Source organism: Triturus cristatus, chromosome 6 (genome assembly GCF_964204655.1).
Source record: "Triturus cristatus chromosome 6, aTriCri1.1, whole genome shotgun sequence".
In the NCBI taxonomy this organism is placed as follows: domain Eukaryota; kingdom Metazoa; phylum Chordata; class Amphibia; order Caudata; family Salamandridae; genus Triturus; species Triturus cristatus.
Window position 1 is genome coordinate 30,106,647 of NC_140589.1, and position 18,648 is coordinate 30,125,294.

At 40.1% G+C, this 18,648-nt stretch overlaps 1 protein-coding gene across 1 annotated transcript in view; it reads right to left on the bottom strand.

The window, feature by feature from the left end:
* Positions 1-18,648, bottom strand: part of LOC146813684 (solute carrier family 22 member 7-like) — a 212,904-nt gene that overhangs the window by 168,350 nt on the left and 25,906 nt on the right. Inside the window, exons 3-4 of the mRNA XM_085609486.1 lie at positions 16,893-16,921; positions 8,570-8,695 (exon numbers count right to left, since the gene is read on the bottom strand). Of these exons, the coding sequence (XP_085465612.1) occupies positions 8,570-8,695; positions 16,893-16,921 (155 nt within the window). The remainder of the gene's footprint in view (positions 1-8,569; positions 8,696-16,892; positions 16,922-18,648) is intronic.

Below are 18,648 nucleotides of genomic sequence, written 5' to 3' on the forward strand. Positions count from 1 at the left end.
TGGACATACACATCAAGGAGTCGTTTAAACAATGCCTCCTGGGGGTGCTCCGACACCGGAAAAGGGGGCACACATACGACAAAGGCTCGCCATCTTGGGTCTAATACTGGCCAAGCACCACATCTCAATACATTGGGCTTGCAGACCACCTAGGCTCAGCAGATGTGAGGCAGATGTAAGGGAGTGAGGAGTAGCTGAAAAATGTCACCATCGAGCAGTGCGCACAGATGAGAATGGGGATCGCGACCTGTATGAATGGGGTTACATGCTTGAGAGAATGCACACCTTGAGAACCAAGGTAATAATGAGGGTAACACATCGTTGACACACAGCAGTGCAAGTAACCCATCAATCCAGGAGACTGATAGCACCCCACTGACACCTCTGCCTACAGGCATGGAGCACACCACAGACTAGCGTGATGCATTGCTCTCATGCTCCCAGCATGATTCCCACTATGGAGTGATGAAAATCCCATGCTAGATTATTACTAGTTGCCCCTAGAGAGAGGAGTTATAGCCACCATTGCTCTACTGGTTCACACAGTTCACTGTTTTTCAATTGTATTAAAGAAAATAATTGCTACACAGGGCTGTCAAGGGGGAGTAAGTCCCATCTACCACATGTAAACGGGCACAAATTTGTGTATTCAGTCAGCATCATAAATTCATATGACAGGCCTGTACCTTAATAACTGTGCATTGAAGCAATAAAAACAGGTTAAAAAAAGCTAATGCTAGCTTTCATTCATCTGAGGATACAAGAGGTCCTCAGAACTGACTACTATGTTCTCTTTGGTGGAAAGCATGCCATAGCTTTTTGTGACCTTCTACAGTTGACTCCTGCAAAGGTCAACCAGTTTTAAACAAACTGCTTCATAAAGAAACTAAAAAGTCCTTAGGGGGGCTGTGCCTGCACCAGTGGGTGAAAAGATAAGGAGTCCTCCACCCTCAACCTGGCAATCTTACTGCTGAGGAGGACTCTTGCCACAACTCCAGTGTCTGGGGAGAGCCACTGAGGGTCCATCCACCACAGCTGGGGAAGTACACACCTCATAATCCCCTGCCGCCAATGCAGCTGCAACTAATCACTGGTGGTACATAAGGTCCTGCACAGTCCCACGTGTGTGGGCCTCGCCTGGGCAAAGCCACATTGCATGCGCTTACTATCATGCCCATTAGCAAAATCATGGTAAAGCGCAAGTTTACCGCGGATAGACAGCAGGTGGATGCTAAAGCTAAGCAAGTTGGTGGCACAGTTACAACTCTCGACTTCTTGCAAAAAGAATCAACTTAGCAGAGCGGCGTCTCTCTCTCAGTTTGGGAGAAGCTTTTAGCCCCTCCTTCTCTCCTGCTATGAATGAGCTGGACCATCATCTGGTAGCAGAATAGGACGGTTCTTCTGAGTCTGTGCTATGAGATCAACGGTCTAATATGCTGGTTTTCCAAGCACCTGCTTATGGCAGGGTCTGTCATATTTTTCCATTAAGTAACTTTGTTAATGGTTTGCCTGTTAGTGGTGCCCTAGTCAAAACAAAATGCAACATCAAACATAGGACTCCAACAAAATGTGGTAGAGTACAAGGGGGACTTTCCAAGCCATCAGAGTCTATTATGCTAGAGGCTGCTGCAACTTGTTCAACAGGGACTTCCACCCCTGACACTGCTGGTGCTGGTGCCATTATCAATTTGGCCGGGCTGTTGGATCTCATAAAAACTACAGTGGCCGACTGTATTTCCCCCTTAATGGTCCAATTATTGGAGGATGCTATTGCTCAGCCATCCCTATCTCAGATCAAGTATGTTGCTCAGCCATCATCTCTACAGATATATGCAACTTACTTAGCCAGGTCCTCATCTTTGAGCATCGCTCCCACCCCTGGACATATCACCATGTGAGGAGCTTCATCTGCTACTGATACTCAGCCCTCTTCTGTGATTGATGTGGGGGACTTGCCAACAGGCATCACCATTACCGGGGTACATCATCGATCTGAGGTTTGAGTTGATTCTCAACCAAGAGGAGTTGTTCATGGTATTGATTAATTTCCTACCAAGTCCTGTCTTAATCTAGCTCCCGCCTGTTTGTAGCCGTGCTAACTGGCATGCCGCATTTGAAATCCACGAAGAAGGAACATATTTCTGAACTTAAAAACAAAGTATGTCACTGTCTGCCTTGCAACTCTGATTTTAAACTGAATGTGATTAATGACATCTTGCCTGTTACAGGGGTTGGTCCTGCAAGAAAACAACTAAACGGGGACTGTGTTGTAATTGCCAAGAGCATTGTCTAATACAATTTGGTGCTACAAAGAATTCACTGGGTGGTACAATCAATATTGTCCTGCTGGGCTATTTTTATCAGCACTTACAACCTGTGAGGGGGTGGGGGAGAAACCCATGTTGTCTAGACCTGTTAAGTTGCTCAGTCCTGCTGTTACCCCCTCTAATCGCTTCCTCCCTCTGTCTGATTTTTTAAATGTTGATTGACGCCCCAACTTAACTGGGGATTCCTTGGACCCCAGGGCGGCTGAGCTTGGGTTTAAGGAGATCAATTATAATTGCACTTTGCAGTCATTGTGCTTTTAAAAATTGATGCTGCTACTGACCTGGAAAACTTGATGCTGTCATTTTAAAAACGATCGCTTACCTGCACACACGCATCACGCAACCCCCGGAATCCTGGTGGGACAACTTAGGCCGCCATATTGCTCAGGGAGCGCTCGAGTTGTCGGCGGGCATTTCGGCATAAATCATGCACGCTACGCGGATGTGCTGCTGGCACGCCGAAGGCACATCTAAGGCAAGCCCGTCTGCGCCCGTCAGCGTCCCAGAAGCGGCCAGTGCCAGCCATGCTGCCCGTTTTTCATCTGATTTGCCTACTGTTTGCAGATCCTGGAGCCGTGCGGAAATGGTGTCGATTGATGCATCCTTGAGTAAGTGTGGCCATGAACGGGCGGTTCTGGACAATATTTCTAGTACTTGTCTGACATGTAACTACCATTTCAATCACACCTCGGGTTCTATTTCTCTACCGAGATATGACCCTTTTGCCCCATTGAACGCTCAGTGTATTCAAGGTGCCTTGATTAACGCACGGTCCATGGTCAAACATGCTCCTAACATCTTTGAGTTGCTGGTGGATAGTCAGTTAGATCTGCTATTCATATCAGAGACATGGCTTAACGAGTTCTTGGCTCCTGTTTTTGCCATGGCTATCCCTGCGGGGTATAAAATTGCCAGGGTTGACCATAAAACATGGATGGGGAAGCTTTGGACTTCTCCATCTCTCCGCACTTTTCATTGGGGGCCATGCTGCTATATGGCCCTCCCGGGCCCTCTAGCTCCTTCCTGAAAGCCTTTGATGAAGCCATTGTGCCTAGAGCCCTGCATTACTCCAATAATTTACTTCTCAGGGACTTTAACATCCATTTGGACTGCGGGGAGGCTCCTGAAACAAGAGCTCTGAATGATTCTTTGGATCTCGCCCATCTGACTCAATGGATTAATCCTCCATCACACAGTGGGGGGCATACCTTAGATGTGGTCTGCTCTAACTCTCCCTTAGTTGTACAGGATCCTCTCCCTGTTCCCTGGTCCGATCATTTCCTAGTTCAATTTTCATGGACCATCAAGCCATCCTATCCGCGTACGAGGATTTCGGAGGTCAGACCTCCCCCTCGCATTGAGCCTGTTGCCCTGGGCAGAGTCCTGACAGATACCCGCCCTGGTGTTTCTGGGGGTCTGTCGGAAGCTGTAGGGGGCTTCAATAACTGGATTTCAAGAGCAGTGGAACATTTTCTTAGGCTCCCACGTACTTCGTCGGCATCCTCGGCTCTAAACACTCTACATTGGCTCCCCATTCATAAAAGGATTCTCTTCAAAATGCTTCTGATCACCTATAAAGCCTCTCGCCGGACTGGCCCTAGATATCTCACAGCTCGTTTTGCACCCTACATTACCACCAGGACCCTCAGATCTTCCTCGGCCAATTTGCTGAAACCACCCCACTTTAGACTTGCTACCAAAGGTGGAAAAACAGTCGCCTATCTTGGCTCTAAGGCATGGAACGTACTCCCTTCTGGCTTACGTATGCAACAATCAGAGACGGCTTTCAGGAAAGCACTCAAAACCTGGATTTATAAATGTCCAGATGACCTCTGCTTTGCATTAATCTAACTTCTCCCTTTCGTTCTTCTTATTTCAGTTTCTTCATCCCGTCCCTTTAGCGCCAGGAGGCTCCTTGCGGAGTGACAGTTTGCGCTTTATAAATGCACTTTTACATTACATTACATTACATTTTATCACACCTCTGGTCCATAAAAGAGCGAGAAACTCCACGTCCCAACCCTGGTTTTCCAACGAACTAAAAGAACTAAAAAAATCATGCAAAAAGCTTGAACGTTGTTGGAGACAAGCCTTCTGTCCGCTGGCCAAAATAGCTCTCAGGAAGGCCCAGAACAGCTACTACTCCACGGTCAAGAATGCCAAAGTCCACTTTTATGCAGAGCGCATTGCCCAATCTTAAAATGATTCAAAGGAAATCTTTGCAATCGTCCAAAGTTTCCTGAAACCATGTGCAGAACAGATGATCCCACCCGCTTCTAACTCTTGCTGCGAGCAGCTATCTGGCTTTTTTATTGATAAAATTGAAACCATCCAGGATAGCTTTGGGACTGCTCTCCAGGTGCTGGCGGTTTATCCGCTTCAGACAGCCTTAGATCCAGATTTAGCCCACACCCGTTTGACTGCTTTTACTCCCATTCCGCTGCCAGGTACTCTGGCCATTCTTAAATCTCTTAAATCAGGTTCTCCAGCGGATCCCTGCCAAGCCAGGTTGCTGGCTGGTGTGGCGGAGATAGTCAATCCTGAAGTAAACAATATTGCCAACCTGTCGCTCCAAACCGCTACGGTTCCATCTGAGTGGAAACAGGCAAAACTCCTCCCCCTGCTAAAAAAACCTTCAATAAACCCCGCTACCCTGGCTAGCTACCGACCGATCTCACTTCTCCCGGCTGTTGCGAAGGTGTGTGAGAAGGCCGCCCACAAGCAGCTCCGTGAGTTTGTTGAGACTTCTGGCGCCCTCCACCCAGCCCAGTCGGGCTTCAGGGCCTCACACAGTACTGAGACGGCCCTGGTTGAGACGGCGGAGGCTATTAGAGAATGCCTTGATTCAGGCGGCAGAGCGGCTCTGGTGCTATTAGACCTCTCTGCCGCGTTTGACACGGTGTCGCACCAGCAACTTCTGGCCCGGTTGTCTAACATCAGCATCTCTGGTATGGTGTGGAGTAGATTGAATCCTTTCTGGTGACTAGAACACAGCAAGTATGGCTGCCTCCATTCTCCTCTACACCGAGAAGTCTGACCACGGGTGTTCTTTAGGGCTCAACTCTGGTCCTCTCCTTTTTAATGTTTACATGACGCCGCTTATCTATCTGGCGGAGGAGCTGGGTGCTAAGAGCATAGCTTATGCTGATGATATCTAGCTCCTCTTCACGTGTAAGAAAAATGATTTATCCCCGATGCAGCCAAAAATTGCCTTGCTAAAGTTTTTAAATGGTTAGCGCAGGTCCAACTTAAATGCAACAAGGAGAGATCTGAGGTGCTCCTCTATGGGTACTTTCCTCCGCATTTTAGAGAGGACCTTTGGCCCGTGGGTTACCCCATGCCTAAGTCAATGGGGAGCCCGGTAAAAAGCATGTGTGTCTGGTTCAGTGAGGACCTCAGATTTTTACCGCAGATTAATAAATTAGCCGGAGTGTGCTTCGGCACACTGAAACTCCTAAAGCGATTTCTGCCCCTACTGCCCAAAGCGGCTAAAGAAATGATTAACCACATGCTCATTCTTTCGCGTTTAGACTACGCCAATGCTCTTTACATCGGTCTTCTTGTATACCAGCTAAAAAAGCTACAGATCGTCCAGAACGCGACCGCTAGAGCGCTACTGGGTATTCCTGGTAGGCCTAGCACTAAGCAGATTCTACGTGATTTAAAGTGGCTCCCGGTAGACCAGCGTGTTTTGTTCAAGGCTCTTACACTGGCCCATGGCGCTCTTTACAAAGTGGGGCCTTTGTATCTCAGGAGACGCTTTGAATTCTATGTGCCTCCCAAACATCTCCGCTCCACGGGGCAATGCCTCGCTGTTATACCCAGGTACCGCCTTGTTAGAACAGGAGGAGGCTCACTCTGTGTCAGAGCAGCCATGGCCTGGAATGCCCTGCCCTTTGAGATTCGGAACATCAGGCTGTTCAAAAAGCAACTCAAAACCTTGCTTTTCAAGTAACCACCTCGCTCCGGTCTGCGTCCCTCTGTCTCCTTTATTTGGCTTCCACGCCGGGACACTTGCGAGTATCCGTGCGCGTTATAAATGGAGTTTAACATAACATAACATAAGAACTTTAAAATATTGCCTCTAAGTTAAGTCTGACTGCTTTTTGGGCCAAGCTACCCAGAGTTAAGCCCAGTTTAATGTAGTGACTTTTTGTGGCTCAACCTGCAAGGGATTGTGGTTTTTGCTTGACCAGGGATCACATCCCAATAAACCAAAAACTTAATTTCTCACACTGGTACCATCATTAATCTTTTTTTACCTCTTCGTGCTAGGGCTTCCCTTAGATAATGCTGCAAGGTCAAGAGTTTCACTCACCTTTGAGTGCGCTCCTACGCTGTTACCAACAGAGTTTAGCCTTGGCCTCGTGGCCTCTTATCCTGGGGTTCAAAGATCACAACCTTCGCAAAATTTTAGACCACACTAAGGAATACTTTCAGAAATAGATGAATTTGCTTCTAGGCTATTGAGTTGCTGTGTGTCATTTCTAGGCATTAGAGCCCTTACCAATTATCAGCTAATATCATATTCCTGGTGACTATAATATCATCCTAGCACCAAAGGTAATTGTGTTCTTTAATCAGCAAACCCACCAGGTAAGAACACTTCTGGACTGATGATTTTTCAAGCAGGGATTAGGGTTTATGCCCAATATGACAATCTTATTTATTTTATTGGAACCCACTTCTCTTGAAGAAGACAGCTGCTGTCAATGACCCGACAGGTAAGCCTTTTTAAATGTTAGCGCCAATTGTCTGAGGTATAAACAAATCCCTCCATAAGCCACTTTGCACTGTACCGATTTAGAATGTGGAGCATCAGTGAGAATGCCTCCCAGTGAGAAAGATAAAACCATAGACAAAGAAACTCCTTGACAAAACAGAAGTGACTTGACAGCTGAATGGCAGTAAGAAATCAGGAAGTACAGAAGCATAACTACTGACACATGTCTAGAGCTCTAGAAAAGCACTGGAAATCTGGATCACAGTGAGGAAACCGTCACGTACAGGCCTGCAACTGTATTGTAATGAATGGATAAATAGTTCCCAGGCAATTTAAGTAGTGTTAATAAGTTAAATTAAGCTATCTATTAGCAAGCTCCTTCTTGTTGATTTGGGAATTAGAATGATTAAGTATTAAAATTGTCTATCTTGGATGCAGACTGGAGGATTCTGGAAATTTCTAGAAGACATATGAGGATGACCTTCAAAAGACTGTAAATTTCCCTTGGTGGTTTAAATAGATCTTCTTTCAAAAGGTCTTCTTGTGGACTTCTTGACACACCTTTTAAGCCGGAGGACAGATTTCTGTGACTTACACCTTGTCAGCGAGTGAGGCCACCAGAGTTTCCTGATGCTCTTTCATTGCAGCTCAAGCAGCTTGTCTTTAATTGCTTTGCATGCTTGGAGAACCGTGACAGTCTATATTAATCCTGCATCGGAATTCTGGCAGTCCCATTCACTCTATGTAAATTTTTGAGTAGCAAGCCTCAACTGTGTATAGACTCAGAGCAGCTATCTCATTGGCTTATGATGGTGAAACTACCAAGTCCTCTAACTGTCGAGAGATGCTTCTCTAGGGTCACATTAGTCCCCAGGGTTGATTTGCAAAGACCTTTCCTACAGCAGATCTGGAGAGCAGCATTTGATGTATCCACCACATTTATCAATGATTACTTATTGGACGTTCATGCTGTAACACTAGGCTGCTCTACTTTTCTCATAAGTTTTGTCTTTTTAGACCTAGCCTTGTTTATCATGACCTAAGCAAAATCATGCATGTTCTGGTAACAGTGGTTTGAAATGTATTGAAGAAGCATATGCCTACTTTGGGTATATCCCTCATTAGCTGTGTGCTCGGAGAAAGGAAAATACCAAGGAGGTAATGTTTTGATTACCTGCCAATATTACTGTGACTTCAACTCAATCTTTCTCGTCCCACTTCTTACAACCCATCAACATTTCTATTGCTTTACTTTCTTAAAAACTACGATAATGAAGACATGATGCGCAATGTGGTGGGGGTGAGGTGTCATGTTGAAGCCTAATCCTTTATGTGGAAGGGGCCCATCCAACCCTTGCTATATAATGCTAAAGAGTCTGATAAGTTAGACATTGGGATACATGTCTTAGAAGTTGGACTTACCTCAGTTGCACAAATATTAATATGATTAAGACTGAACTGGTGTAAGTACATTACTTGTAAAATAAAACATTCTACAGGTAATCAAAACTTTACTAACCTAAAACCAATGCTATGATGGAAAGTCCAGAAAGTGAGACTCCAGAAAGAGACCGGAAAACTGCATGCATGGGGTAATTGACAGAAGCTGTGGCCGCTATCCCGAACACCAATGTGGTCACCAAGGACACCAGGAGGGATGTATGACGTTACAACGCATACTATTACAACGCATACCTTTACAACGCATTTTTTACAACGCAAGTACTACTACAACGCATTACTTTACAACGAATACTCTTACAACGCAAAACCTATTAAAATACTGAAAAGTGCTGTTACAACGAAATCAATTACAACGCATACCATTACAACGCGATGTTTTTTTTTTTTTAATTAAAAGTACAATAAAATCTGGCACGGGATGCAGGGAAATTAGGGGTTTTAGGGTGGGGAAGTGTATTAAAATGTGGAGAAAAACTGAACGTAAATCTACTAAACGCATCACCCAATTAATACTCGAGTATTAAAATTAATACGCGAGTATTAAAATTAATACTCGAGTATTAAAATTAATACTCAGAATCCCCCATAAAATTCCGTTTTCACACATTTCAAAGTTTTACAAAAATATCGAAAATTAAAATAACAGTACATACACATTTTTATCATGATTAGATTGGAAAATAAGTAAACAAAGTAAAACATAAGACACATACACATAGGCGCCATTTTAACCATCTCACTTGTAAAACTTGTCCTACCACAGTTTCTATGTAAACAATACCAAAAGACATGTTCCAAAATGGATGCCAAAACGGAGCAAATGAATGAAAACAATACTTTTGTAAAAGCATTTTTAAATTATCATTTTCCACAGTAAAACAAAGCATTTAAAAAAACACAACGAACGCAGTTTTTAAAAAAATTAATAGTGACACAGAGTAAAACTTATAAATACCAGGAAGACACCATTTTGCACTCAGTTGATTATCAACTACCAGAGAGACCAGACGTGAAAAGCTGACCCTCTGTCACCTCCACTGCGACCTCCTCAGAGAGAGCACGGAATTCATTCGTAAAAGCATTACAATAGAGCAACTACTAGTAAGTCATTACAATATTTTTAAACGTTGGTTTTGAGGAAAATATATTTTCTTAACCCAAAAAAAAGTAAATAAAATTCTTAATAATAACTTTAAAAATGTACTGTTTCTAATTTATTATCACTAAAAATATACAACAACTTAAAACAAGTATTTTATTTTCCAAAAACAGAAACTCGGAATATATTGAGATTCAACAATTGGTGTACCTAATTTACCATCACCACCACGTTATCGACTGACATATACAATTGTGAAGGTAAATGTAATTTATTTGTAATTGTTTTACTTGTAAAATATATTTTAAAAAATTAGCTAAAGTGATGTATGGCAAAGGTGTTTTTTTTTTTACCTCAATCTCACTACATCATAAACGAAAATATACCATGATGCAGGAGTAACAATTACTAATAAGACTTCAGTTGGGTACTACATCTGAAAAAGAGATTCATGTTACTAGGGTAACTATTACTATTCAAAGTCCTAGAATGTACAGCATTACAGTAATTGAGTGATAGTATCGGAGTAACCATTTTTTTTTTTTGAAAAATGCATTAAATGTGTAATATGTTTACTTTCACCAATGGTTACTCATACTCATTTGTCATATATCATATTGTTTAAAAATTGTATTTTTTTTCCAACCAACGTTGGCTAAGGAACATTAATTTATTAAACATTTTTTTTTTCCAGAGGACATCTGTAGCAAAAAAATAACTTTATCCTGCTGCAAGCATTACCTTAAAGGCACGAAAAGAAACAACAACTGAAAAAGGTATGTTACCTTTTCAGTATTATTTTTTCTATACATTTTTAATCCTTCCTTTTGCAATTATTACTCCTCTAAAGTACCTAATTAGAAAAATGATGGATAGTTTAGAGTAACAATATACTATTCCTACTCCAGGAAGGTGCAACATTAGGGAGATTTTTTTATGGTGTAGGGGTACATATCTCTATTTCAACTACAGGAAGGTGCATTGGTTTGTACAGTGTCATGTAGTATTAGTTATATTGTATGTCATTATTAATTTAAAGTTACTCAGATTTTACATTTCAAACCAACGTTAATTTTTTTATTATCCTCATTTTTTTCAAAAGACAACAATTTGATTCGTTGCAGAAAGATTCTTTCCATCACATACGTTAAATCTTGAGCCAACAGACCAAATCATCTTCAGAAGCCTCACCCCGAAAAGCAATTTCAACAAAACAAGGTATTGATTTTCAGCATGGTTTCTTAACCTTCAATATATTAGACTAGGCATCTCATTGCTAATGTTGAAAAAAACCCCAATTTAATTATGGTAACATTTGCAGAATTCAGAATTTTATTTCATGACTAAAGGTTGGTGTAGCATTAGGGAAAGTGTTATCTACTACAACTTATACCAAATATTCAATTTTTTAAAAATTATTGTAAATTCGCATTTCTCAACATCGTTCAGTTTTCTCATTCTTTTCTTTTTTCACTTTTCCAGACATTTATTTTCCCATTAGAAATCCAATCACCACATAAGTGTCTACTCCAGCCTACACGCCATTCCCACTTAAGAAGAGTCAGCAAGAAAAGCAAATTCGAAAGAAAAAGGTATTTTTATCCAACATTCTAAGGTACAACAGTTGTAAAAATGTACCATGCTGTAGGGGTAACAATTACTATTCTAACTCCAGGAAGGTGCAGCAGTAGGGAAACTGATGGATGGTGTAGGGGTGAAATTTACTATTCTAACTCCAGGAAGGTGCAGCAGTAGGGAAAGTGTTGGATGATGTAGGTGTGCAATTTACTATTCTAACTCCAGGAAGGTGCAGCAGTAGGGAAAGTGTTGGATGGTGTAGGGGTAACAATTAGTATTCTAACTCCAGGAAGGTGCATCAGTATGGAAAGTGTTGGATGGTGTAGGGGTGCAATTTACTATTCTAACTCCAGGAAGGTGCAGCAGTAGGGAAAGTGTTGGATGGTGTAGGGGTAACAATTACTATTCTAACTCCAGGAAGGTGCATCAGTAGGGAAAGTGTTGGATGGTGTAGGGGTGCAATTTACTATTCTTACTCCAGGAAGGTGCAGCAGTAGGGAAAGTGTTGGATGGTGTAGGGGTGCAATTTACTATTCTAACTCCAGGAAGGTGCATCAGTAGGGAAAGTGTTGGATGGTGTAGGGGTGCAATTTACTATTCTAACTCCAGGAAGGTGCAGCAGTAGGGAAAGGGTTGGATGGTGTAGGGGTAACAATTACTATTCTTACTCCAGGAAGGTGCATCAGTAGGGAAAGTGTTGGATGATGTAGGGGTGCAATTTACTATTCTAACTCCAGGAAGGTGCAGCAGTAGGGAAAGTGTTGGATGATGTAGGTGTGCAATTTACTATTCTAACTCCTGGAAGGTGCATCAGTAGGGAAAGTGTTGGATGGTGTAGGGGTGCAATTTACTATTCTTACTCCAGGAAGGTGCAGCAGTAGGGAAAGTGTTGGATGGTGTAGGGGTGCATTTTACTATTCTAACTCCAGGAAGGTGCATCAGTAGGGAAAGTGTTGGATGGTGTAGGGGTGCAATTTACTATTCTTACTCCAGGAAGGTGCAGCAGTAGGGAAAGTGTTGGATGGTGTAGGGGTAGCAATTACTATTCTTACTCCAGGAAGGTGCATCAGTAGGGAAAGTGTTGGATGATGTAGGGGTGCAATTTACTATTCTAACTCCAGGAAGGTGCAGCAGTAGGGAAAGTGTTGGATGGTGTAGGGGTGCAATTTACTATTCTAACTCCAGGAAGGTGCATCAGTAGGAAAAGTGTTGGATGATGTAGGGGTGCAATTTACTATTCTAACTCCAGGAAGGTGCAGCAGTAGGGAAAGTGTTGGATGGTGTAGGGGTGCAATTTACTATTCTAACTCCAGGAAGGTGCATCAGTAGGGAAAGTGTTGGATGATGTAGGTGTGCAATTTATTATTCTTACTCCAGGAAGGTGCAGCAGTAGGGAAAGTGTTGGATGGTGTAGGGGTGCAATTTACTATTCTTACTCCAGGAAGGTGCAGCAGTAGGGAAAGTGTTGGATGGTGTAGGTGTGCAATTTACTATTCTTACTCCAGGAAGGTGCAGCAGTAGGGAAAGTGTTGGATGATGTAGGTGTGCAATTTACTATTCTAACTGCAGGAAGGTGCAGCAGTAGGGAAAGTGTTGGATGGTGTAGGGGTGCAATTTACTATTCTAACTCCAGGAAGGTGCTGCAGTAGGGAAAGTGTTGGATGGTGTAGGGGTGCAATTTACTATTCTAACTCCAGAAAGGTGCAGCAGTAGGGAAAGTGTTGGATGGTGTAGGGGTGCAATTTACTATTCTAACTCCAGGAAGGTGCAGCAGTAGGGAAAGTGTTGGATGGTGTAGGGGTGCAATTTACTATTCTAACTCCAGGAAGGTGCATCAGTAGGGAAAGTGTTGGATGATGTAGGTGTGCAATTTACTAATCTAACTGCAGGAAGGTGCAGCAGTAGGGAAAGTGTTGGATGGTGTAGGGGTGCAATTTACTATTCTAACTCCTGGAAGGTGCAGCAGTAGGGAAAGTAATGGATGGTGTAAATGTTATGTTTTAGGTATTTCATAATTTTTTTCAGGCTAATTTTTTTTGTCTTCTCTCCTCTTTTCAGATAATGTCTAGCCTGGGAGCTGCAAACTTTATTAAATCCAGGAAGGGCAAAAATTTATTAAACCATGGTGGATACATATATAGTAAGGAAAGAATAAGTTTAACTAGAAATCATTGGAGGTGTGTGCAATACTACACTACCCATTGCAGTGGCAGAGCGGTTACTGTTGATAATTTGGTTGTGAAAACCACAGAACATAACCACTCTGCCTCTGCAATGGATGTAGAAATTAGAGAAACAATAAACGAGATGAAAGCTATTGCAAGCACCTCCAATGATTCTACAGGATCAATTTTAAGAGAGGTTGCACAGCATGTCCCCAGTCATGTTGCTAGTAACATGCCTATAATACCTAATTTGAGAAGAATTATTCAGAGACAAAAGCAGGCAAGTAACATCCAATTATCTACACCACATTCTTTCTCTGACATTAGAATTCCTCATGATCTTTCTATTTCTTTTTCTGATGAACCTTTCCTTCTGCATGACAACGAAAACCCTCAGAAACGTATTTTAATTTTTAGTACCCCACGTAACCTTGCTAAGTTAGAAAGTAGTGAAATTTGGATGATGGATGGGACGTTTAAAAGTACACCCCATCCTTTCACTCAAATTTACACTATACATGCTAAAATTAACAATAGTGTAATTCCCTTAGTTTATAGTTTGCTACCTGATAAGACTTCTGCAACATACACTGAACTTTTATCAGTGATTAAAAGTAAAACATCTTCAAGTCCTCGAAAAATAATTATTGATTTTGAATTGAGCATGATCAATGTGATCACTAAAACGTACACGGATACCCAAATTCAGGGATGTTTTTTCCATTTTTCGCAGGCATTTTGGCGTAAATTACAGAAAACATCCCTAGTTGCAGATTATTCTCGGGATAGCAAACTACAATTTGAACTAAAAAAATTAACTGCACTTTGTTTTGTTCCTCCCGATAGTGTGGACGAGTACTACACTGCAATTATAGAATCTGTTTATTATACGAGTAACGAAGAAAAATTGGCACCCATTCTAAATTATTTTGAGGACACATGGATTGGACACCTAAGCAGATCGGGTCGCAGGAGGAAGCCACGATTCCATGTGGAGTGGTGGAACTGCTACACGAGTTGTTTAGAGGGAGAAGCAAAAACAAACAATGCCATTGAGGGATGACATAACTCCTTCAACCATACAATTGGCAAACCACATCCTAACTTCTACTCATTTTTGGAAACTTTGAAGAAGGAGCAAAGTTTCCAAGAAATGAGAATAGCACAAACACTCGCAGGTAGTCTAAACCCACGAGTAACAGTCAAAACAAGGGAAATGTCTGAGAGACTATTGGCAATTCTACAACAATTTTCGTTGTGTGTGGCTATAGACTACCTGGAAAATCTTTCTCACATTCTTTCTTTTTAAAATAATGTAATAACTTACTTTCCTGCTTTGCTTCAAAATTTAATAATTTTCAAATTACAATTGGCATACAATGTTTTTTTCTAAAATATTTTTCAATCAAACAAGTCGGGTCCTTTTTTTTAAATCAAATCTTCATTTCAAGCAAAAACTACCAATGTCTACAAATTTACTGTCCCATAGTATTTGATCAATTGTTCTACATCGGAACTCCATTAATATAATTACCGAAAATTTTCAATTTAATTACCGTCATATCAAATCACCAAAACTCAAACATATGTAAATTCTACAATTCAAACCATATTCCAAAATGCACTTTGCAGCTTAATCATCATTTTTATAACAATCGTTAATTTCCAAAATTTGAAAGTACGCAACTTTTTTGCACTTAGAAATGAAGATCGACATTACTTTTGTTACTTTCTAAATAAACAAATCAACTTTCTGAACAGTAACTTTGAATTTTTTAACAGTTACATATTTTTTTAAACTAAATAAATAACTGTTAGCGACCCGACATAGGCATACATTAATGACATTAATGTGGACATGTTTAAAAACATTTAAGTAATCAATTAGTTTTCCCGCAACCTCCCCTTATTCTTTCCTCACTATATATGTATCCCTTTTAAAGGTTTATTCTACAATTACAAATGAAAATCTTTCCTACCTGGCCGCAGATCAGCTTCCTGCTGCTTCCTCCTCCGATGCTCTGCAAAATGGCGCATTACGTCGACGCTCACGTCATTACGTCATCGCGTGCATCTAAATTTATAACGGACTACTTTATTTAACTAATCTGTAAATAAATGTTTATAAATGTTAATAAAATATTTATATTTTGTTTTAAAAATGTTACTTACATTGCAAAATTCATTAAAAATATGGTTTATTTTTTCATGATTTTTCTATAAATAAAAAATTTGAAAACAATAATTGTTTGCTGTTATTATTTTTTTAATAGTTATTTAAACTTCAAAATTGTAACTAATTAAATGTAAATTTACTAAATATGTTCCTTACCTCGACTCTATTGTCTTTTCCCTTCAAAACTTTCTCTTTCTTCACTATCTAAGCCTTCTTTTCTTGTTCCGCGGGTTGTATATTCTGAAGCTGCCAAAATAAATGAAGGACAAAGACGCTCATAGACTTCAATGGAAAAGCGTGGGAATTTTTTTAAAAAAGTAAGTAATTGTTTTTTTTTTTTTTTTTTTAACTATTATTGTTTTTAAAATGCATTCCTTATTACTCTTTTAATATTTAAATTATTATTATATTTTTAAATTTTTTTAATAAATTTCTCTAATTTTTTAAATAAATAATCCAAAAGTACTCTTCCTTTTTAATAATAAAATTTTCTTTATTTTTGGAACTTATAAATACTCTAGTATTAATATATCTGATTACTTACCTTTTTCAAAAATACTCTTGTATTAATATTTTTAGAAAGTACTCACAAATTTTAAGTAAATTAATTTTAAAATATGCTGTTTCGTAATTTAAAAAAACCAATGAACTAAATTAATCTAAGAAATACACTTTAATATTTAAAAAATACTCAAGTATTAAAATGTAGTTACTCACTCTTATTTATTTTAAATTAAATATTAAATACTCTTTCTATTTAGAATAATTCTCAATTATTAATTTAACTTTAAAAATACTCACTATTCACTGTAATATGTATAAAATTAAATATAAAAAAACTCATTCTATTTTGAGAAATACTCAAGTATTAATTTAACTATCCAACAAAACATTTCTACTAGACAAAATACTCAAGTATTAAGTATCAAGTATTAATATTAAAATACTCAAGTATTAATTTAACTATCCAACAAAACATTTCTACTAGACAAAATACTCAAGTATTAATATTTTGATAAACTACTCACTTGTTATCAATTACAATTTAAAAAAAAAAAAATAATTATACGATATATATTTATTTAAATTAAAATTCCAACATTAAAAAATGCGTTGTAATAGTATATGCGTTGTAAAAGTACTTACCATATAACATCTTGCGTTGTAAATGCATGCGTTGTAAATGCATGCGTTGTAAAGGCATTTTCAAATAATGCGTTGTAAAGGTATATGCGTTGTAAAAGTACTTACCATATAATAGCATGCGTTGTAAAACCATGCGTTGTAAAAGTTTTTGCGTTGTAAAAAATGCGTTGTAATAGCATAGCGTTGTAAAAGTTGCGTTGTAAAGGTGGTTCCCCCACCAGGAGCATTGTTCGTCTGCCATATCTGTGTAGAAACACATGAAAAGAAGTAGTCTGTAACAAGTGGCATAGTTCCACAGCGGCACTTCCCTTGACTTTCTCGTAGATGAGGATGGAGGGGGAAGTGAGGACACAGCAAATTCATATGTTAATAGAACTACTGCCATTGCAATCAGTCAATAATGCAGGCTATTTATTTAGCAATTTAGGTATAAGGGGACTCGTTTACAAGAGGCCTGCATCGCCAGAGAGTCAATTTTTGATGCTTCAGTGGCAGAGGCCTCTTAATCATACCCATGATGCGACGCAAAGTCCACTGCTTGTCTTTGACTGACCACATAGATTTGGAGTAAGGGAAGGCAGCGCAAAGTGCTGCATTGCCCTACTCTGTATCAAGGAGGCATTCCATGGGTATTGCTGTGGGTGTTCCTATGCAACACCCATGAATAACGCTGCCTCGTGAATTACAGAATCGCATACACCTGGAGCTGCCCCAAAACCATATGCTCCCCAGAGCAGGTGTAATGGGGAGAAATGTTTTCATTTGTCCTCGTTGTTTCTTCTTTTCACATGTGCTGCATTCTGCAATATAAAAATACAGAGGAAAATGCCTCTCATGATTGTTTTTATACAGGAAGGTGTCCCCTCCTGAATAATATTAATCATGCCAACAACACAGGGTAGCTTCGTTAGAGCTCAGCTGCAAATTGTGCACTGGTGCTGGCTACATGAACAGGAATGTATCATATCCTGTAAATATGGTGTATTCAGGTCCTATGGAATAGGCATAGGGGAGCGCAGCAAAAAGACTTGCGGGGCTTTCCTACTCCAATCCTTTGTAAATGAGTGCCTAGATATTTTTTGAAGTGTTACGCACACAAATGATGGACGGAATGCTGAATGAATCATACATTCACACTCAGTCAAAATATTTAGGCTAAATCCATCATTCTTTTGCTCACCATGCTACCACAGTCTAGACGTAGCGATATGCAAATCAGTCTTGACCCTGTTCCTCATGGGAACAGTTTAGCCCAAACAGCAAAGCCCGGTCCTCCCTGGACCAGAAAAAAGCATCCTGGAATAGGTTTCGGAGTATTATCCCTCATCATCCAGGCTAGCTTGAATCTAGCACTGATAGCCAGGTATTGCCCACCATTTTCAAACTCTGCCGTAGAAAATTAAAATAAAGCTTTGCACAAGAAGTCGTTTTAGATTCCCATGACCTGTTATTTCAAAAGGAAGAAAGAACAGCTTTTTGTCTGCAGTAACACGTACGCCACCGAAAAACACATACAATCTAAGGAGAATAGAGGCATCCAAACACATTAATGATTACAATGCAGTCTTTCTGAAAATGTGGAATGAAATTATGGACATGCAATTTGTTGCAGACTTTATTGTTGTTGCTTGATATGTCACTCCATATTTTACAATATTGGAGAAGACTGAGATGAAAGAGATGTGGCAAGAGATTAGCGCAGAAAAAGTCTTACAAAAAAGTTGTACAGCTAAGGTTTAAAAATATTGTCGCATAGGGGAATAGTTTGGGTAAGTTTAGGACTTGCAAGTACACACCATAGTATTAAAGTGTTTTACGGAAATTCAGTATCTATCAGAGTTTGATCATGAAAGTACAGACAGTAAAAACAAGTATACTGAATGCATACTACTCAAGAAGGAGTTTGCACTTGGAAAACATGTGCCTATATGACATTTTTCAGTAATACAGGTACAGAAGCAATGTAGAAG